The sequence below is a fragment of the Malurus melanocephalus genome, unplaced genomic scaffold (genome assembly GCF_030028575.1).
Source record: "Malurus melanocephalus ecotype Western Australia unplaced genomic scaffold, MMel_1.1 scaffold_43, whole genome shotgun sequence".
NCBI classification, from domain to species: Eukaryota; Metazoa; Chordata; class Aves; order Passeriformes; family Maluridae; genus Malurus; species Malurus melanocephalus.
Window position 1 is genome coordinate 1,283,022 of NW_026623275.1, and position 22,616 is coordinate 1,305,637.

Consider the following 22,616-nt stretch of genomic DNA (forward strand, 5'->3'; position numbering starts at 1 on the left):
AGTAATGTGGCTCTAAAACATGCTCTCCCAGCAAAGTTTTCTGAACATTATTGGTTCCTGAATGCAGGAGCTAATTACCATGGCAACATTCGGGTGCACCTTTTCTTTGTAGTTTCATTCTCAGAAAAGTTAATTCCTCCTGCAGCACCTTCTTCCTCTTTATCACATTCTCCCTGAGGCCRGTTGTGCCAAGAGGAGTCAGTGATTCCCACACACTGAATCATCTTTTCACGCACAGTTGTGGACCMAAAAAAGCTCATTCCAAGGTAAAGCAAATTAATAGCACTACTACAGCCCCAGCACCATTCTGACTAATAGGCCATTAAGACTGGGACCTGAATCTGCTCAAAAAAAAGATTCAGGACTGGCCTACTTAAAATTTTGACAACAATCATCACCTTAGAAATTAATGAGTTGAAATGAAACACCTAATGATGACAAACACAGACAAAGCTTTACCTGAAGTACAATTTGGCCACTCAAACAGCTTGCTACAGAGGATTAGTTTTCTTTACAATATTCTGGGAAGTCCCTGTTTCTGTACCTAACTGCAAAACWGACAGCTCAAGTATCTCTTTGATASAGATTTGCAGCTCTTTTAGACATCCAGCTGCAAATTCTCTTGATTCACTCATTAACAGATAGTAATTCTAATTCAGTACCAGCAGTTTAACATCTTTCTGAGTTACAGTTTAAATGGAAAATAGTTCTTCAGTTACAGACCATGAATATATAATCTGCCTTCATCCTGCCAAATACAGAAGAAAAATACTGACCAAACATTTATTTCTGCAGTAACAGATGCTTTATTTCCACTTACTAGTGAGTTAACAGATGTTTGTTACTASTACCACTCATATTTTCTGTTTACTGTTTTGAACAATTACCCCTTCTGTTTTCTACTCTGTTAAGCTGTCCATTCAGTGAACTGAAGAACAACCAAAATATTCAAACTCTTTGATCATTCCTGTAACCTAAATGGGATGCCTAAACCTTGATGTGATTAACTCGGGGATCCTCTGTCAAGCTGAGGTCTAATATAGGACTCTCCTATGACAGCATTTTAAAGAATTGTCATTTTTAATGTACGTTGCCATGTAGCTTTTAGAAATTAGAGGAGGTTTTTGAATTGGGAGCACAGCCTCTCCAACATAGTCATTCACAAGAAAGTACTTTTTTTTTTCTGTTCACTTACAGGGTTCATGATTCTGTTCTCTGGAGCAATTCTCTCGTTTTTCGCAATCCTTTCACCTCATTCTCATGACCCAGATGAATCCAAAATTATTCTCTTCCAAGCTGCCAGAGAGTTGGAAAAAGACCTAATACTCTTTTAATAAGTGGGAGACTCATTAAAATGACTTTTCTGCCAGTCATTCCTTCCTAAACAGAGTCTAACCATTTYATTAAGCATTACAACTCTGCAAATCTTTCTTCAGTTTCAGTAAAACCCACTATCCTTCATCCACCACTGCAAGGAACGTGACCCTTGATCTTGACATTGTCTTTTAGTATATATGTCCCTTGACCTTACAATATTAGTGGCAACAGACTTCCTACCAGCAGATCTGTTAAGYGAGCAGGTTTAAAGACTAAGATGASTKTCTAGATCAGGAATGGACATAATCTTAGCAGCCATTTACACTGTAAGAAACCCTATTTGCTAAAATCTTAAATAAGCACTGATAATAYATTCAGATTGAAATTACATTCATAAATAAAAGATTCTAACTTCGTTGCTTATGCATGGACAAGTACAGAATTTCTTCTCTCATATTCTTCACAGCCTTGATCAGGTTTTGTGCACAATGTCATGTTTTCTGCAAGCACAGATCTGCCCCACTTTTTTGTTGTTCTAGTTTTGAYTTTATTACCCTGTCCTCTAGCAGATCTATTTCCCTTATTGTAAAGTACTAGACAWAACATGAACAGTTTAAGAAAAGAAAGAAAAGTGCACTGCCTTATGTCCAGAATTTTCCTGTCCTCTGTTTTCCTTAATTCATGGACAAGAAGATCATACTTGTTTTTCACTAAAAGTTCAACAACAATCAGTTACTTTGGACAACACTTGGTCATTAGGACTGATACACACTGCTAAATCTGTCTTTGTGGAGTTTTATCTTCTGCCTTAAATCCAAAATGACAGCAAGTTGTTGCCTCTGTGTCCCAGGGARAATGGTCATTCCTATCAAATGCTCAAAACACTTGAGTACTACTTCATTAATCTCAAAGGTAGTACATAGCACACARCCCATAGTACAACCCAATCCAGTCAGCTGCATGAACTTTCAGACCTGTYTCCCATCAGACAACATAGTAGCAGCTGGATACTTAACCCGTGTGAAAGACCTCTTTGCCTTAACAACATATTACCTGGCCTCTGACCCCTGGTGTTAGAATTTGCCACGTTTTTCTTTCAGCTCCTGTGGTCTTAGACTCTTGTTGTGGTCTCTTTCTCCAGTTCCAGGATCAAGGGTGATAATACTGACAGTTTAACAGATCATTTTTCAGTCTTTCTCCTCTGGTGCATAGGGCCAGACCTTGCCCCTGTGATCCAAGGATCTTTCCTGGTAACGCAAGCTCCATGCACAGGTACTGCTAAAAAGCTTCTGGGCAAGCAGCAAACATCTGTGTCAACCCACTGGTGTTTTATGGCAGCATGCTATGCCCARTCATTGCTTGGAATAATTTATTCACTAATCTCCATCACTCAGCTTCATTAGAAAGGAATAATCATCCAGTCACAACTTCAAACAGCAAAATTCATTATAGACTCAAGGGGCACATAGACACACAGTCCATGATGAAAAGGATACTCAGATGGCTTATTCGGGAATCCCCAGCTCTGACACACAACCCACAAAGAGCATGAACAGCAGACAGCCTAAACATACCTCTCTSTGAGTCCCTTTAGCTCATGGGACCCAAGGATATATTTGACAAAATAATCCTTTTTACCTTGCCTGGGGGCATACTAAAACTTGATCCAGTAAATAATTCAACCACATGATTGCAATCATTCCTCTCCTGGACAGCTATCCAAGAYAGTCTAGGAGGTATTGTGAAATAGGGATCGTTTTCCTTAATCCATGCCATATTTTTTCTCAAATTGGAAGAAAAGGAAGGTTAATCCAAATTCATGGTATTTCCTTTTAATGCTTTCTCAAGGTTTCAATTTCCTTTACCRAACAATTCCATGAAGGGGAAAAAACTGAAACCACTTATTTGTCTTTGGTTAATTAGAATTGTTCCTTGYAAGCCACATACTAATATTTTAGCTTAACTCATTGGAGGATAACTGGGGAAAGAGCTGAAATGTAAACAGTAACAGGCATACAAACTAACTGAAGGAAGGATTCTAGTTTATCAAAGCTATCAGAAGAAAAGAATTACAAGAATGCAACACAGTCTCAGCATCAAAGGATTACTAGGGGAGKAAGAAAAGGTGACGGAAAACATTTAAGCTACAACTGAGAAAGACTGATTTTAAAACCAACTGAGAATTAACTGCAATACTGCAAGCAYTGCAAGTAGAAAGGGCAACCACCCCATTACAAAACATTCGTCAGCAAATCTGGAAGTACACATTGGAGGGACTGCCCTCTTTTGCCTTCATTTTGTTTTTCCTTAAGTGTTTCCTATAACATTTTCTTTCTTTGTAAAGACACAGGCCAAATGACCAAAAAGCTTAAAGATCTAGTAGAAGTTGTTCTTTTTTTTTTTTTTAAGTGAAGATACTTTACTTTTCCCCCCTTCTTCTCAAGCACTGAGTCACAGCAGTTAAGTGAGCCCACAAAAAAATGACTCATTGCAAAGCTGAAATGCCACAAGGCTAACTCAGTGGGAGACAAAAGCATACCATCTATGCATAAAAGAGCTGCCTGGAGATAAGATTAATTGTTTCTCCCTCTTCTAAAACCAGAAAAATGTTAGAAGCAATTCCTACAAAGAGGGGAGAAGTCCTGGGTTTTCAGAATCCTAGGGTGCTATTTATCCATGAAAGCAYGTAGCTAACATGCCATTATACTGTACAGGCTGCAGCAAATGGAAATAAAATGTTATTCAGCCAAGATATTACCTCATAGGAGATCAGTCAGTCGTAGGAGAGAGTTTRTTCTTGGACCCTTCCTTCCTAATGGCAAGGGGATGCCAGCTTGAACTGGATCTCAGGCATCCCAGTGGTTAGCCCAACTTTGCTATCTTAGGACATGCTGCTTGGAAAAACTAGTGTTTAGCACCATCAATAACAGCAACCTCCTTTTGCTTCTTTTCTTTGGTTTTAGAAACCAAACAAAAGCACACAGTCCTTTAAAACTGCAAACTCTYGCTATAATTTTGAACCTACTCAAGCCTTTCACCCTAAAACCATTTCACTCTTATGCTTTTGCTTATCCAGTTGAAAAAACATTAAAAAGCCTTCAGTTCTCCCACTTCAGCATCTGGCTGAACGGGAACAAAGCACAGCAGTCCTCATGAAGAGCCTGACCCAGACCCAGCTAAGGGAAGCATCAGCAACCAGGTACTGTTTTGCCACTCACCAGGAGCCAATGCTCAGTTTTTCTGCTGGAATGCAAAGGTCTTCTTATTTTTYATGCTAATCATTTGTAACATGATGTAGTCCAGGAATATAACAAAATAGAAGGAGTTACTTCTGACCCAACTAGCGAGCAGGATAGCAGAAGTATTTCCCGTAATAAATCAACTGCAAAGTGCAGTGCCACAAATGTGAGACTCGCTGAAAAAAAGCTSACAACCATTTCTAACATTTTCTTTCTTCTGCATTTCATCGAGAGAATATTCTTCAAATCCTGAGTAACAAGATTAGTGCTTTGCACTAATATTCATGAGAARACACTCAACTAAAATAGCAAAATGTACCAAGTCATTACTTAAAATGGCAGATCTCCCTTTTTCAGTTCCCAGGTTCCAGGGAAAAATTCCCCTTTTCAGTAAGCAGACATATTTGCACCTCCCAATGCACTGACAGACTTTCTAGTAAGGTGTAGATGTTACAGAACCTGACTTGCAGTTGCTTTGGAGCGGCAGCACACAAGAGAACTATTAGCAGAGAATTCAGAAGCTGATATTAGAGACCGAAGCACTGCAGGGGAAGAATTTCACATTCAACAAGCAGAATTTCTGGAAGCCTGAACACTAAGTGGAAAGCTGTCAGCCTAACTGAAAATACAGGCAAACCAGGAAAAAGAGGGACATGAGCAAAAAGTCACTCACATCCCCACGAGAAGTGTGGCCACTGGGCAGAAAGTCACATGTGCAATGCTGTACATGCTTTGAGCACATCTTGGGAATCAAACGTCACCACCTTCCCAGCAGGCTGGGGAACACCAGTGTGCAGCTCCTCCAGGCACCCACCTGAGGAACAAAGCACTGTCAAATCTAAGGTAGTTCGAAATGTGCCTTTAGTCAAAACCAGGTGAAAAGGTTAAAGCTGTACCACGAAGGCAACATCTTAGAGGACATCTGGAAAGTACCCAAATGGCTGGATTTTGGACAAACAGGTGCCTGAAGGCRTGCCTGGATCATGCAGTGGGGTAATGGGAAGGAGTGCACTGAGAGCTGCTACATTCACACACTGCCATGAAGACATACTAATGCTGAAGTGTGGGCACCTCTGAAAGGGGATGCCATCCTCAGCCATCATGCACAGGCTTACAGTGGCACAGCTTAAGTACCTCTACGCTGCACTCACTGTTCCATGCTCCCCTTATGAGCATCACATAAGGAATCTAATTTCATTGGACAGGCACCTACTTATATAGACACATACATATCCAATCTGTGCTACATATGCAGCTCTGTAGATATACCCAGAACATGCTGAAAACAACCACATTTTAGGAGGAAATCTCTGTCCTTTGTTGAAAAGAACCACATATTTACCTATTCTGTTTATAGAGTGATCCATTTCTGTATGATAGTTCTGACTGCTAGTAATTACTACTTTGGTTCAAAAAGGAAAAGGTGATTGTATTTGAGTAAGAAAGCACTCACTTCAGCTGGCACAGAAGACTTCAGATTCTTCATGGTCCAGTACTTTTTACTGACTTTCAAGGCTGCAAGCTAAACCATGTGCAATAAAACCAAGTGACTCTGTTGTTTTGTTTGGCTGTGCCAAYCAAGGGAGTCTGCTGAATGCATTTCACACACACAATTTGTCTCATCAGAATCAGCTGGAAATGAGGTTTTTACCATGTGCGTATAAAAACTGTCATACCACCTCTCACTGGAGAGACTCCCCCACAAATCAAAGGAGAATATAAAAGCAGTCTCCTCCAAAATTAGTTGAACTGGAATTCGCCTGACTCTGGGATGATGTTATTTTTTCAATATTTTCTTTACTAGAGAAAGATGATTTGACCATGAACTTTACTAGTCAAAAACGATGTCCTAGCAGCTCTGCTAGACAGTTTCCTGAATGGTTTAAAAACCCATGTCTACATTTCACTACAATATCAAATGGCCAGACTTTCACACTCAGGGAAAAAAATACCAAAATTGTTACTGAAAACCATGTGAATGAAAACGTCAGAAAGAGAGAAAAAGAGMACATTGTAAAGAAATACTTAATAGGCACAAACAAATAAATGTGCCATACAATAATATTTTAAATATTCTTGAAAACAAGCACTGCTGAACTCCTTTGACTCTTGTTGAAAATTCTGCCCCAATTAACCATGAGTGGACTAAATTATTCAAAGGCATTGGATACATGCACTTACCTGCTCTGTCTCAACAAAGTTAGACACATGTCCATCATCATTGACCCCTCGGACGTGGAAGTGGACACCAGCTCGCTCGCAGCTGATGCGGGAGATGAGGCAGGCTTTTGCCTTCTTGTGGGAAGCATAAACTGTGCGAATGTCCACAACACCACAGACCACCTTCAGCAGCCAGTCAGAGCAGTTCACCTGGTAGTGTTTGAAGGGCACATGCAATAGCTGGTTCCTGAAAGGTTCAGCAACATACAGACACATCACTGAATAAAACAGACAGACAGGCATGGGTGCCACCTGACAATTACTAATTTAATCAATTAATGTTTTATGGCCCCTTTTCTGCTGTACCTTATCTTTATCCAAGCCCAGGAAATATCAGGAATAATATCTGTGAACTACTACAGTGAACTGAATGTGGCAAATTTTAACTACACATCTACCAGCAAGCTGCTGTCTCTATACTTTGCATCTGTCTCACAAATTCAGATGCAAATGTCATCTCTTTCAGCTCCAGAAATTTATATTTAATAATCATCTTCATAAATAAGTGTCATCAAGCTAATTACTTTTTTTTGAACAGTACGGCCTGGACCATCCATCTACTACAGGATGAAGAACTGGTTCAAAATCCACCATGATTTTCAGAAAAAAAAAATCCCAACCAGAAACTGGACCTGTAAGTCACTGAAGATATTGCAAAAAGTACTACTAAAATGAACCATGCATTGCTAAACAGCAGACCTGTAAGAGAGTAAAACCCCTGAAGAATTGTTCTTCTAGAGTACAGCATTTACCTGAAAAAAGTGCTAATCATTTTTACATTTTTAATCTAAACATGTAACAGAAAAAGCAGCTCTGAAACATTTTTTTGCTATCTCTTCCTTTGTTCTACTCACAAAGGAAGTCCTCACTAGAGGCAAATTCCAGTGGAGTTTTTTTTTGTTGTTGCAGTTCATTAAACAGGCAGTTTGTGTTGTTTATAACTAAGTCATCTTACACTTTTCACTGTGTAACTATTTATCACATTGTTTACCTTGCTCAAGCATCAATTGTTTGGTCTAACTGCCTCAAAATAAATTTTCTTTGAAACATCTTTTTGCCCTAAATGTGGTGTTGTCACCATTTACCACTGTTCTAAACATGCAGGAGAAAGAAAACTCTTCAGAATTTACGCCTAGATTAGACAAAGGCAGCAAGGCAGGAAAATTCTGTAATATATATAAATATATATATCTGTAATATATCTAAATATATATATCTTTCAAGAGGAAAAGTTTAAAAAGACAGTACAGGGCAAAAGTGTTGATTTAAATGTTGTTTCTTTACTATGGGATATTGCCATCTTAGCAGTCTCAKCATTGTAGTACAACTCATTTCTGCCATGTCATTTCTTGACAAGGTTTGGTGAGCTTTAGCACAGTTGAAAGCAAACATTTATTATGTATCTCTCTTCAGAATTAAACCCAAACCACTAGATCTTACCAGACAAAGTCACATCATAGCTATAAAGATTATTTAGCCTTACTGAACTGCTCTCTCACATTAATTTATTACCCATTACTTTATGAACTTTACCCATTACCCATGAACTTTATTGCTTATTGAATATTCACCTATTTTGGGCCACAAGCCTCACTGCACATTCTAGCAGCACATCCACATTTAACCCTGCCAGTTATTTTCCACTTACATCAAACCCTCATTTATTTCCAGAATAGTTATGCCTGCTGTGTGTGACTTTTTGTTTAAAAAGAAGGGAGGTGGGGGGAAAGGGTATAGTAATTCAAGCATTATGCCAAAACTTGAAAAGCAAACAAACTGAATTACATCAACTATGACCCCACCTAGTGAAGACAAAATGTAGCATTGTGTTTTCTCCTTTCCCCTCAACCAATACTTACCACAATTATGAGATAATTTTTCTTTCCTTTATAAGCACAAGAAAGTAAAAAGCACMAAACAGTGTATCCCTCGAGTTTTCTTTTGTGCAACTTACATTTGCACTGTGCTGTAATATTAATATTGATGTTTTCAACATAAAAACTAGGGCATATTACTGAAACAATAAACTACAGAATTTAAACACATACTTTTTAAAAATAACAGATATTTCAGTGCAAATGATGGGATTTATGAACAGTTCAAGTGCAGGTTTTTGTCATATAACTTTGAAGAAAATTATTAAAAAGRACTACAGGGGAAACTATTCATAACATGTAGAGACATGTTTCTGTAGTAAGAGCAATATACATGCTGTGTTTCCTCCTTTGAAGCATAAAATACCATTTTATAATTGCATTTCACTATCAGATTTATTAAACACAAGTTACCATTAATTCACTAAGGCCACCTGTCCCGTAAAAGGACATGCCAAWGAAATGAAAGCTGATGCACTTGAAATGCACATGTTGATTTTCCTCTGAGAATGTTTGACCAATGAGATACAGGTGAGGACAACAGAAGGCTCTGGTATAACATGTAGTACTAACCAGAAGAACGAGTTACCAGATTCATAGTTGTTATCACCCTGCTTCTGAGCCCGCACAGTCAGGTCAAAGTTTGAGCCTGCATTAGGCCAGGTGAAATAGAACATCCCAGAGTTCAGTATTTTCTTCAAGGCAGTTACACGCCCGTCTTCCTTGGTTTCTTCCTGGAGAGGACAGAAATCTGTTGCAGTAATTTTGTAAACTTCAGCGTCCAGGATTTTTCCCACCGACGTACAGCCTGTCACCAGGACCAGAAAGTGCAGCCGAGYGTTACCTAGAAAGTGACAGATAGTTACAAAAGGGTTACTTCCAGGTAGACACAGCTTCTCWTTAGTCCTGTCACATGCAATGCCGACAGGGCTCCAGCAGAGGCCAGCGTCTTTGCTTCACAAGAGAAAAAAGAAGTACAACAGGCACACAGGTCACGTTCTTCACATTTCTGATTTCCTCGTAACTGCAGGTAAGTGGCTGCAATTGCACAATATTCCACAATACTTATCCATTGACATCCTTTACTGCACTAGAGTGTGTTTCCCCCACTGACTTTATGAAGAGCAATGCACTTACTGTCGGGACACTACTCAAAAAGTCAATTTCACCACSACAGAGAACATAGAGCATGCAGATTCTTTACCGGCTTCAGCTGAAGCTGGGTGTGTTTAGACATTCATAAATTTTCAGTATTACCAATTCTTGAGATTTAGCTTTTTATGTCACAAATGCATGTATATGATTCTCTAACAACCTCAGTTAACACTAAAACAACTAAAACTGCCATAACCATGAAATAATGAAGAAGCTGAACCTCAGGGCCCTAAAACTAAAAGATAAATCTGTAGCTTGAAAATGCCACTATAATCAGATCTCTTGTACACAGAACCATATCAACCTCTGCTCATTGCCTCTGAAATGATAATTAGGAAACAGTAAAACAATTTCTCTGGAAATGCTGGTTTTGCTATGAAGGAACTATCTGATTAATTTAAATTGGCCTGTAACGGAGACGATGTCATCTTAGTCACTCCAGTTASTAAGAAAAGGTGGAAATGAGCCAAGATTTATTAATTTAGCACAGCAGAACCAACCGCTGACCTGCCAAGAGCAAGTTAATTAGCTAAGGGCAGAGTGACAATCTGGGACAGCAGGGTTTCAGACAGCAAAAGGGAACACTTCCTAGGATTGCTTTTCAACCCTCCAGGGTGACCCGCTGTCTGAAAATGCAGAGCAGCTCTCACACAAGAACTGTTCTTTTTCTGAAACACCAGCAAGGGAGTCCTTGCTTTCAGGCTGGCTACAGAAACTAGAGTTAGGGGTGGTTTTCAGCAGGGCCAGAATATTTGCGTAGGCACRTGGAGCTGGAATGGGAGGACAAGGTGGGAGATTAGATCTTATTCATTCTGTTCTGCTGACTCCAGTTTTGTACAAAGGCCAGTGTAGGTGGTATTTACTAAAAAGCTCTGTTCATCCCATTTCTTTTTCTAACAAGGGTGTGCTGTGTTCTCCTTGAGTGCTTTCAAGAAGTATGTCTTCTGTGCTTTTGACACCATAGCAGAGGGCTAGAAATACTAATAGTTCATTTCTCGTTTGCACGACTGTGCATAATTATAAAGAATTAAAAGTAGGAGACACATCAGTTATCATAATCAGGATTCATAACTGACTAAATACTGCCTTGCAGCCTCCAGAAAGGGTTAGGAGGACTTAGCTGTCTCTCAGGATAGCTAATAGCTTCTGTGAGTTAGCTGAAACCATGCAAAAYTGATCAGCCCAGAGCAAACTACACTCACAAGAATTTGGAAGCAATAAATAGAAACATTATTAATATGCCTTAATAATCTCTCAGCTTTCTTAGTCAYAAAAACACAATAGTGATGGACTTGGAGAGCTGTCTGGGTGTGATGCTGAGATAAAGAGTACAAGTACTTTCACTGYCTTCAGTGACCTTAAACTTTCCTAGATGGTTCAGAAGAGATGAAATAAGAAAGGTAACATYAAAACAGCCAAAGAGAACAAAAACTTAGTAATAGAGGGCTCATCAAGTGTTGTTCTGTCTTTCGAGGAGCTTGTAACCTGTGGAAAATAACTGGATCTAAACAGAGTAATCCTCTAGTTTTAAGGTGATGAGTAGGAAAAAGGCGTGACAGAAAAGCCAACCAAAACTACAGTTTTGCATTGCCTAGAAATTTGCTCTTGCTTACCAGAGACTATAAAYGCTTTTTATTACCTCCTCCACTCAACCACTCAGCTGCAAATGAGACACTCATCTACACATTCAAAGGTCCAGCATCTCYAATCCCCCAAATTACTAGCTAATAAGCTCAAGAAGAGCAATCATACTTAAGAAGGTATTGTAATGTCCCTGAAACATCAGGAGATTGGTTTTTGGAAGCTGTGATACTTTTCTACCACTAGGCAGTAACTCTGCATGAAGGAGTTAGGGTTGTTCCGCCTGGAGAAAACAAGGGTCAGGAAAAACCTTATTACAGCCTTTCAATATTTAAAAGGGGGCCTATAATGAAAGATGGAGAGAGACTTTCCACAAGGGCTTGTAATGATAGGACAAGGGGCAAGAACTTTACACTGAAAGAGCTCAGGTTTAGCTTGGATGCAAGGAAGACATCTTTTACAACGAGAGTGGTGAAACACTGTAACAGGTTGACCAGAGAGGCTGTAGATGCCTCATCCCTGGAAGTGTTCCAGGCCAGGTTGGATGGGGCCTTGAGCAGCCTGATCTCAAGGAAGGTGTCCCTGCCCATGACAGTGCAAGTAGATGGGACTATAAAGGTCTCCTCCGAATCAAATCATTCTACATTTCTAAATACACAGAATAAGTCTCTCAACAGTACTTCAAATCACCAAGCAGCCACCACGCACTTTTGATATCTTTGAATAGAGACAGGCTGGCAAAGGAGGTCACACTTACAGCCCAGAAAACTGGTGGAGAAGGATGAAAAGAGACAGATTTTAGGTGTGATAGAGCTAGTTTGCTCTGTCACTTTGTCCTCCCAGGCTGCTCTGGGAGCTGAGGTGGTCTTCAGACCAGCTCTAACCTCTCCTTGCTTAAACTACTCAGGACATGCTACAAAACAGACAGAAGGCAGCCCCAGCTTAACACAAATCTCTCTGACTCTGTACCTTGGGAAAAAAAGACCCAAGCCCCATCCTCCCATAACACTTTCATTTCAGGTGGAATTTGCACAGTGCTCCTGGGAACCAGCTCGGGGCTATCACTGCACTGTCTGCAGGAGGAAGATCCTTGCCTGATGCTCATGCCCTCTGGGCACAGGGAASAAGTTAATCACATCCTACTGACAATGCTCAAGGCCGGTGTCCTGCCCATTTTTATTCACAGCACAGATGTAGCCATGGGGTACTRAACAGACATAATGCACCTGTCAGCCTTTCACCCTTTTAGAATCTCACACAGCAAAATTAATGCTGCCAAAACACTACTCCACTATTCATCTTTTAGTMACGTCACCACTAAGGTGTAAGAWATTACTCACMACTAAACTACACAGAGAAAGCTTTYSCTGTCTTCCCTCCTTTACCAGCGACATCAGTTTATGTCTAGAAATTTGTTCTTTGAATATCAAACCTTTATTCTCACCCCTTTTCCCTCAACCCAGGCTGCTTTTTATATATATTGATAAATACATTTGACCAGTTTGTAATGGAAATTATCACTGTGCTGCTTCCACTCATGCTTTCACTTCAGCATTTTCTCATATTGCAAGTGTTATTCCAAGAAATAAAAGCATTACATATCCAAGCAGTACTTACTATGGGAGAAACAAAACATTATCAGACACAGAAGAAATGTTTCTGCTTATTTGCCATCACTGAAAGTCTGCTTATTATGAAYTTATTAAAGAAAAAAAAATCAGYCCATTTGCTTCTAAATTTAAACTTTAAAAAGTGAATGTGGTTTCTTTTCTGTTATGTAAATGTCAACAACCCATAATCTTTCCTGTAGGAAATAGATACGCATGAAAACAGCTGAATCAACCACAACCTAAAAGCACTTAAATTTAAGGGTAGAAATKACTTAAATTACTTCAATCAGGATGTATGCTGCTGCTGAAACATGTAATTTTTATAAAAAGCAAAATTAAAAACAACTTTCTCCATTTCTAAAAAATTGAAATACTACGTTATTTAGCAATTATTCATTCATTGCAAGGAAAATAAGATTCTTAGCTGACAGGWATTTACTGAAAATTTCATTCCTAAATATCAGTTTTTATTACCCAGTATATCTCATAAAAGAATGCATGAAGTTGCACGCATTTACTACATCCACACCACCCCCCCCCTCCCCAAGCAAACAAATAATCCTGCTATGAATATAACATGGGATTTCCTTTGGTAAGTGGATTTGTGAGACCATTACACAAGAAAGAAAGGTTTTTTAAAATTGGTTTTCCTGAACAAACTGCAAATATGTCACAACTTTAATGAAACAGATCAAACTGAAACACCSGTATATTCCTTAAACCCAGAAGGTATTCTCCCTCTAAACAAGTACGACTATTCCATCAATCTCTGAAACCATAACTTTTCAAAACTGCAGCTCACTACCATTTCCAATCCTATAATTAAATTTAAAATACTGCTCCTTTTCAGTTTCCAGTAAAACAGTTTTATGAAAGTAGCATTTGAAGTACCACACTAACACCAAAAACAAGAAAAAGTCATCAGCTAGTCCAGACAAACCCTCCTGGCAGCATCATCAGGAAGCATATTAAGGAGGTACAGCTTCTAAAAGGAGCTAAACAGTATCAAAGGTATTTACAATTCTTCTGTTCAGAACATCAACAAAAACATGTGAAGAAAATACTAAAGCCGTGAGATGAGCAGTCACCACTTAAATGCAAGCTCAAATAAGACAGAAAACTGAGTTTTAAAATGCTGGCAGTGTATCCTCTGCATCAAAAGGAGCATTGCCACTGAATCAATTTCCTAAAGTCAGTGGCCCTGCCAGTACTACCACTTCAGCCAGTCTGCAGAGGCTCTCTGCTCCCAGGACCTCCTTGCATATCTGGAGTTTGGCACAGGCCAAACGCATTTCTTGAAACACAAGCCCAACAGTTCTTCTTTTTTTTAAAAAGTAATTAATGGAAATACAATAGGTGGAAAATTTATGGCAATTTCCCCTCAATTTTATGTGCAATACAGTAACATAAATCATGTGATATTCATCCAACAACTGCAACATACATGATGAAAGGGAGCAGCACTAAGGCCAATAAAAAGCAATCCAAAAAGATTGATTTTTTTTCCCTGTGATCAAGGCTCCAGGTCTGGCTCTTACATTTCACTTTATAGCAACCAYGAACCACATCAGCTGTTGATTATTTACTATATCCCACGTTGGAAATTCTTTTTTCCTTTAGCTTACACAAAAAGTTTAATGTACAATCCTGGTTCATATTAGGCCTTCTAAACTGTACATACGGATGAAAGTGGTTTAGGAATGTAAGAACTGCAATTGAAGATCACAACTGTAGAAATGTCTATCCTGTCTTTGGGATGCAATCTGGCATGTTTTAAGGAAATCTCTGAAAAAATTTTAGAGCAAAAAGTGAAGTGTTCCTTACTGGTCATGCTTTCTACAGCAACATATCTGTGAAAAAGCAAGATCCACATACAGTACCAAAGGAAAAAAAAYTCTTTCAGAACTTATGAACCAAACTTTGATCTCAGATAAATGAGTATAAATATTCATGCATTGTGACTAAGATCATTATTTTGCCCCATGACAGCTATCAATCACTACAACCATCTGTAAAAACACTTCTRAAGAAATGCAAGAAATGTTTTGCTCACAGCAATATGTGCTGAATGCCCTTTCATCAGGTTGCACAAGAGAGGCAGAGGATGAAGAATATTTAGCACAGAAACAAGACAATAATAATTTCCATTCATTTTTTCAAAAGCTCTTGTGAAACCAACTGCCTTTATCCAAGTTGCACAGGAAATGCAGTTCTGGTACATCACATTGTACAATAATAAGCTGCAGTTTCTGTATTAAACCTGTCTACATGACTCAAGGCAATTGTTTCCCCTGCAGCTTAGGGGATGATTTCCGTGTTGCCTATTATGAGTTACGGTAAAAAGGAGCCAATTTTCAATTCTTATTTTGTCCTTCTTAACTGTAACTATTTCACTCAAGACTGCTTTTTTCTTTAAAAAAAAAAAAGAATTTTCTCCAATTTCTGCTCTTTCTCCATTCCATCACAGTCATGCTGTTGCCCTTTATTCCTTCAGCTTTTTGCATCTCCACTCCACATATACACTCCATTTTATAGTCCACTAAAAAACAATTTTGCCTYTTGTCTGTCTTTAAAAATAGCAACAGGACACAGCAGAGCAGTACATTCTAACCACCTAGCTGAAAATTCTTGAGGAAGTCTACAGCATAATTATGAAAAGAGCCAAGATCTTCCAAACTACCATATTAGTCATATTAAAAAGATACTCTTTCTTCTTCTTCTAAATACAACTACATTTTTAGGAAATGTGCAAAAGGAATAGAWGACAGGTACTTAGTTGTTGTTTTTGCCTTTCCAATGTCTTCCTTTCAACTACACATTGCATATGTGCAAGACTGARAGTACATACATGTTCAAATGAATTCGGAATGCCTCCCCAAATAGCTGTATTAAACTAAACAACCTATGTGATGATGGTGTTAAAATATCACCTTATGTGTGCATCTCTTCCTGACATCATAGGTCTGAAAAAAACAGCATAAAGGCAGCTCTTTTAACACTTTGCTTAAGATGTATTTGTCACTGCTAGATCTTCTTTGGCAGCAAAATCTTGGCTGAGGTACAGCTCTGAGACACAGTACAATTCATTCTGCTGCCATCCATCTCACAAAAGAAAGCAGAAGAACTTAGTGAGTCATGTTAACAGATGTAAGAACATAGAAGTGAATGTTATTACTGGTGGGAAACATTAACTTTGTGAGTCAGTTTCACATATTTCATCTACTTTCTTGTGAAAAGCACCATTTACTTTGGCAGGCATACAATGTGATTTATTTGGATTTCTAAGTAGCGATATTTACAGATTAATTAAAATGTTCAGAGACATCTTTCATGTCTTGGCAAAAAGTCTCCCCTTCTGCTCTACAAATATACTCTTAATATCCCAGTGGAATGTATTTTCACAAATATTCTCAGTTAATTTAACACTTATGGTCTGCATGCTTCCAGTAGTAAAAAAAAAGGCTGATACTCCTGAACAAAGTCTATGTGATCACTGATGCTCAGTAAAGAGATAGCCAATTATGCCTTTTTTTGCATTCTACATTCTAAAATACATTCTACAAAAAAAGGAAAAAGTTACATTGCATTCCTGTGGTAGTTTGACTCCCCCTGGCTGGATGTTAGGTGCCCACCAAAGCTTGTTTGTCATTCCCCTCCTGAGCTGGATAGGGAAGAGAAAAATAYAATGAAAGGCTTTTCAGTGGGTTGAGATAAGGGCAGGGTTATGGGCTGCCCATCAGTCAGCAGTTATGGGCAAAACAGATTCAACTTGGGGAAATTAGTTTAATTTATCAGTAATCAAATCAGAGTAGAATAATCCAAGTCTTAAAAACACCTTTCTCCACCCCTCYCTCTTCCCCAGACTTAACTTTACTCCTGATTTTCTCTCCCCCAGTGGCACAGGGGRATGGCAAATGGGGGCTCCAGTCAGTACCTCACACATTGCCACTCCTTTCTCCTCWTGGGGAAAACTCCTCACACTCCTCCTCTGCTCCAGCATGGAGACCCTCCCATGGCAGACAKTCCTCCACAAACTTCTCCAGCATGACTCCTTCCCAYGGGCTGCAGTTCTTCATGAACTGTTCCAGCACAGGTCCCTAACACAAAGCGCAGTCCCTYGGGAACAAAGTGCTCCAGGGTGGGTCCCCTGCRGGGTCACAAATMCRGYCAGCAAACCTGCTCCAGCATGGGCTCCTCTYTCCATGGGCCCACAGGTCCTGCCAGGAGCCAGCTCCAGTGCCAGCTTCACAGCCGCCTTCAGGCATCCACCTGCTCAGTGTGGGGTCCTCCACAGGCTGCAGGKGGATCTCTGCTCCACCAGGGACCTCCATGGGCTGCAGGGGCACAGCTGCTTCTCCATGGTCTGTACCAGGGACTGCAGGGGAATCTCTGCTCCAGCACCTGGAGCTCATCCTGACCCCTGGAATCCCTTCACTGACCTTTGAGTCTGCAGGGCTGCTTCTCTCACATAGTCTAGCTCCACTCTTCTCCAGCTCCAGTTGTGCAGTTCCCCCTGCCATCCTTTCTTAAATCTGTTATCCCAGAGGCTTTTTTACCTCCTTCTTTAATCGGTTATCCCAGAGACACTACCACTGCTGCTGATGGGTTCAGTCTTGACCAGCAGCAGGTCTGTCTTGGAACTGGCTGGCATTGGCTCCATTGGGAATAGGGGAAGCTTCCAGCAACTTTTCAGAGAAGCCACACCTGTAGCCCCTCCCGCTACCAAAACCTTGCTACACAAACCCAGTACAATTCCTTTGTAGTGTTAACCTTTTAGGCAAGCAACAGAAAAAGGGATTGATCTCACTTACATGTAAGATGGAAGATCTAAACCAGACTGTGACAAAAAYCTGGGCTATCTCTTGAATAGTGAGATAGCAGACATGCATCTTTGCTTTTCCAAACACGTTCAGAAGCAGAAAATATTTGCTTACCTTCACTTACCATTACAGTGTGACCCTCTGACTTTTCACTGAATTTTAACAATCCCTTCCAGAGCAAGACCTGTACCAGAACTTGTAATCTAATGCTAGAACAAGGCAGAGGTGCAGTGACAAAACCCAGAAAGTAAAAGCCGCACACTTTCCGAGCACCGAAATTAAGCATATGTTGTTCAAGAAGAAATAAGGACATGAGAAAAAAGTAAGCCTGAGAATATTTCTCACCCTCTTTGAAATCATTCACCTTTTAATATGAAGATGAAAATTGGATATATTTGGTTCCTATCACATACAAAAATTACCCTTATCTGTAGCTCGAAGAGCTTGAATTCAACAGCTACATTCCTTTATTACTACAAGAGGATTCATTAGACTTCTATGAAGAAAAAACAGATCCAAGTGCCAAGAAAAACTAATCACGAGTCCTTCATTTTAAATTACATTAGCAAATTGATATAAATCACCAGAGAAATGTCTAATTAACTCCACAGGAAACAAAACAAACACGAAGTCCACATTCATTTCRAAAGACTAGATGGGCCTACAGTCTTAAATTGTGACACAAAAATCCTTCAGATTGCAGTTGCCTCTTCAGACCAATTTCAAGTCATATTTCTCAGGYTGCAAAATGGTAAGCTGGGTATAAAAAGACACAGTTATATCTACTGGCCTAAATACACCAGTGCTCACACCACCAAGAGTCTTTGGTAGACTCCTTAACCAAGCATCAAGTTACATGGAAAAGTCTTGTCATTGCTCCAAGTGAAAATTAGGGTTCCCTGTAACAACTTGGGAACAACAGATACAGTGCTTTTTTATTTATACATGTAAACAATCAGTGGGTTTTCAGCACTGTGTAAGGTCCTATTATCTTTAAATCAATCACTGCAGTTCTCTTCCTAAAACATGTTATTTTCATTAACATTCCTGCAGGCAGAGTAATAACAAGTCCTGTGCTAAATCAAGATTCCCAAACTGTACAAAAATTTGCACCAATGACAATGAACATTCCTTACTATACTAATTGAACCCAGAGGCTGCCTTCTGCAAATCCTTATCTTGTGTGAATGATTAAAGACAATTAGGCATTACAGCAARAACTAGCAATCTGTAGTACTGTACTTTCAGATGACCATGATAATCAGTGTCTAAACATGATCCTTAAAAAAAGAGAAAAATTGGRAAATCATAACTTGTCTTGGTTAAATGTGGCAGGGAAAGAAGAATGGCAATTATCTTCAGGCAGTTAAGAATGTTAGACAAAACAAATTAAGGAAAAAATCCATCCATCGTTCAGGGATATGTTTTTGGCACAAAATAGAAAAAACTCCAGATCTTTTCCAGACTGTACATGACAAGGTGCAGGTAGCTTTCACAGTTTCAGGAATTAGATAACTTTATCCACTTATTGTCACTTAGCATTGCCAGGCATTTTATAATCTCAGTCATACAGATGGTCACTTACCACATTTAAGCTGAAGCTCTCCTAAGCAGCCATACGCATCCATGAGTTTTTCATACTGTCCTTTAATTGCATCCTTCTCTTCTGGAGCTAAGAAACAAAGAGGCAGCAAATTTAGTTATACAGTCTTTATAAAATTTTCAGATTGTTATTGCCTAGATGAWTGCTTCCTAGAGTTGATTTTTCTCAGTCAACAAGACTACAGTACAAAGGTAGGGTTAAAATGCTGTAAACCCACAGAGATTAAAATGTGRTGGGACAGAAAAGCATAGCATCTCCACACACCACCCTAGAAGAAAGGAGAGCACTCACTGCATTTTCAAACAACTTCATTGAGAGTAGCATTCTTGCTCTATGGTACAGATGCCACATCAGATSCAGAACAAATATAGAAATATATATGCACACACAAAATTTACACTGTTCTAAAATAAGAACAAAAATAACAGTTAGTCTTGCCATAAGCTAAAATATAATATCTTTTCTTGATGTACAAGAAGAGAGTTTGTACTTCCAGACTCTTAGTCTAATTTGAGACAGARCTGAAATTATTTTATGCAAGATAACATGATCTGATGTAGACACAACACCAGATGTTGATTTCAAGAGGAATTAAACATATTTTAGTGAAGTAAGAATTAGTTAATTAAATAAATAAAGAGTCAGATGGTCATGTTATATTTGTGCATTTCTGCAACAAACAACTTCAATGGGCACATACTGAACATTTAGACATTAAGCCAGAACAGAGATCAAACTCGTCATTGAGTACTTTAAAASCGGCATATTTCCTGAATGAGTAAGTCTGCATTTTGCATATATTTCCCAATAAGGAGCAAGRTTAGTCTCCCAAATGAGGAAAATAGACTAACTCTCAAATGTCCTTTTACTTCTTGAACTACAGATAAACAGCAACACAGTACATTTAGAGAATTGCTAATAATATGCAATCTTGTGCTCCTAATTAACTTCAGCAGTTAAAAAAAAAAAAACTGAAACCCCTGGGTATAAAAAGGACAAGCTGAACTGCTTGCAATGGATGATAGAAGAGAAAAAGACCTTWCTTTATAAATCCCAAGAGGTGAAGAGCTCAGTCAGAAGCATAGAAAAGAAATATCTCATATATTGCTGACAYTTTGAAGCAAAAGGAAGGACAATTTCTCTCGCAAAATTCCTTRACAGTGGCAACCCCCAAGAGTAATTAAAACGTGTTTGTCTCAATTTTTGCACTTGTGACTAATTAGACTTGTTAATTTTTTCTTAATTTTGTTTTTACCATCATACTTTCACAACTTACTACTCTTCTTTCTTAGAACACAGAGTAAATCAGGAGAAACTGGCAAAACGTTGATACCACACACACCAGTGAGGCAAAACATAAGCAACAGGGAGAGAACAAAGTGAATTTTACTGGGTAATATAAATCTCTGGACAATAACAATTTAAATATTCAGTAACAGCTATTTTAGGAGATGAGTCTCAGCAAACTCAGTTCTCAGGCACATAAAAAACCAAATTCACAAAACCATTTCAGAGAGACTATAACAGTGTTTCAGTCTTTGAAAAAAAGCCTCCCTTTCAAGAACTTTCTTATGAGTTAAAAAAAAACAGGTTAGAAAAGGTGATGTTTCATTTTCCATGGCATCTTCACTAAGTAGAAAAGAGCAGCAACAGCATACTGACAATTTTTTCTTAAATGTTTCCTGCTTTAAAAGCTTGGCTACATTAAAATAATTGTGCTACTTTGAAATAAAAAAGGAAAGCCAGAACCAAAATTCTTGCTCAAAATATTCCAGCTTTGCGAAGAAATCTAAAACARGAGAAATACCAAGAGATTCAGATCTGAGACTGATGCGGGAGCTCATAAAGTTGCAGGCCAGGCACAACCTGAAAGCATTCCAACAGTCACTTCAAAAGCATGACRACATTCTTCAAAATAGATTTACAAACTGGAAAGCTGGCTGTTAAAAGTGTCTGGTAAGAGCACAATCCAAAAGAATGGAATTTATTTCACCATGGAATTAAACAACACACAGCTCATTCCACTACTGGCAAGAAGTACCTGCCACTGGCATGTATGGAACCCACTGGCATTTCCCAGGTCAAGCCAGTGGCATCACACAGGCGTCAGCTCCTGGCACAAGACTTCTCCAAACATGCAGCCAAACAGCTGTGTTTTGGCAGTACTGGTACCAGCTGTCAGAACCTACACCTGCACAGCAGCATCAGTCAGGGCAGCAGCACCAGCAGAGCTGCCTGGAAGGAAGACGCAGGAAGGAGCAGAAAAGGAACATGCCACCCAGACACAGATATGTCTATGGGACATACAGAGAGGTCAGCATGTTTTACTGCATTTGGACCAAACTTTTGTGTGTGTGTTTGTGTGAGTGTGTAAATTCCCTTTGTTAAAGATACTGATGGAATTTCAAGTCTCCTGTCCTGTTACATTCAGCGTGCACTGCTTTGTGCACAAAGGACATTACTGCAGAGGTCTTGAGCCAGGTTCATACCTTATTAATAAAAAGAAATATTTATAAATCTCAAAATCTTGTTGAAATCTCAAATGACTGTGACCAAAACCTGAAACATCTCATAGAGCATTCAAAGAGTGCTAAGACACATGAKTCAGAATCAGAAAGAGTGTGACTACATGAGTGACAAGACAAGGAGCAATGGCCATAAAACAAAACACAACAAGTTTCATTCCAATATGAAGAAGAGCTTCTTTACATCAAGGGTGGCAGAGTATTGGCAGAGGCTATCCAGGGAGGTCATGGGATCTCACTCTCTGGAGACGTTCCAAACCCACCTGGACATGTTCCTGTGTCACCTGCTCTAGATGACACTGCCTTGGCAGGGGGGGTTGGACTGAAGGATCTCTAGACGTCCCTTCCAACCCTAAGCATTCTGTGATTATGTGATTCTGTAGTAACATCAAAATTATTTCTGTGTTTCTCTTTTAAATTTTCCAAAGACAAACAGTTTATTCTGCAGCAGCTTTCATAAAATTGCTGAAATGCAGAGGCAGTGAGAGTGGTGTGGCTGAAAACCTGTGGCTGTGAATGAGGACTACGTRTTTAGCTATACCCTGCTCTCTTGTAAAATCCTTCCTCTTTCAAGCCAGCTAAATTAAGATACCCACATATACACATATACAGTTAATGCACAATACTACAGCACAAGCTGAAGAAAGAAAAGTTTTCTACTTAGAGAACAAG

The 22,616-nt window shown here is 39.2% G+C and overlaps 1 protein-coding gene across 1 annotated transcript in view; it reads right to left on the reverse strand.

The window, feature by feature from the left end:
* The window catches only part of SYNJ2 (synaptojanin 2), a 68,075-nt gene that overhangs the window by 38,413 nt on the left and 7,046 nt on the right, over nucleotides 1–22,616 (reverse strand). The window contains exons 2-4 of the mRNA XM_057364854.1: nucleotides 19,402–19,488; nucleotides 9,224–9,494; nucleotides 6,738–6,963 (exon numbers count right to left, since the gene is read on the reverse strand). Of these exons, the coding sequence (XP_057220837.1) occupies nucleotides 6,738–6,963; nucleotides 9,224–9,494; nucleotides 19,402–19,488 (584 nt within the window). The remainder of the gene's footprint in view (nucleotides 1–6,737; nucleotides 6,964–9,223; nucleotides 9,495–19,401; nucleotides 19,489–22,616) is intronic.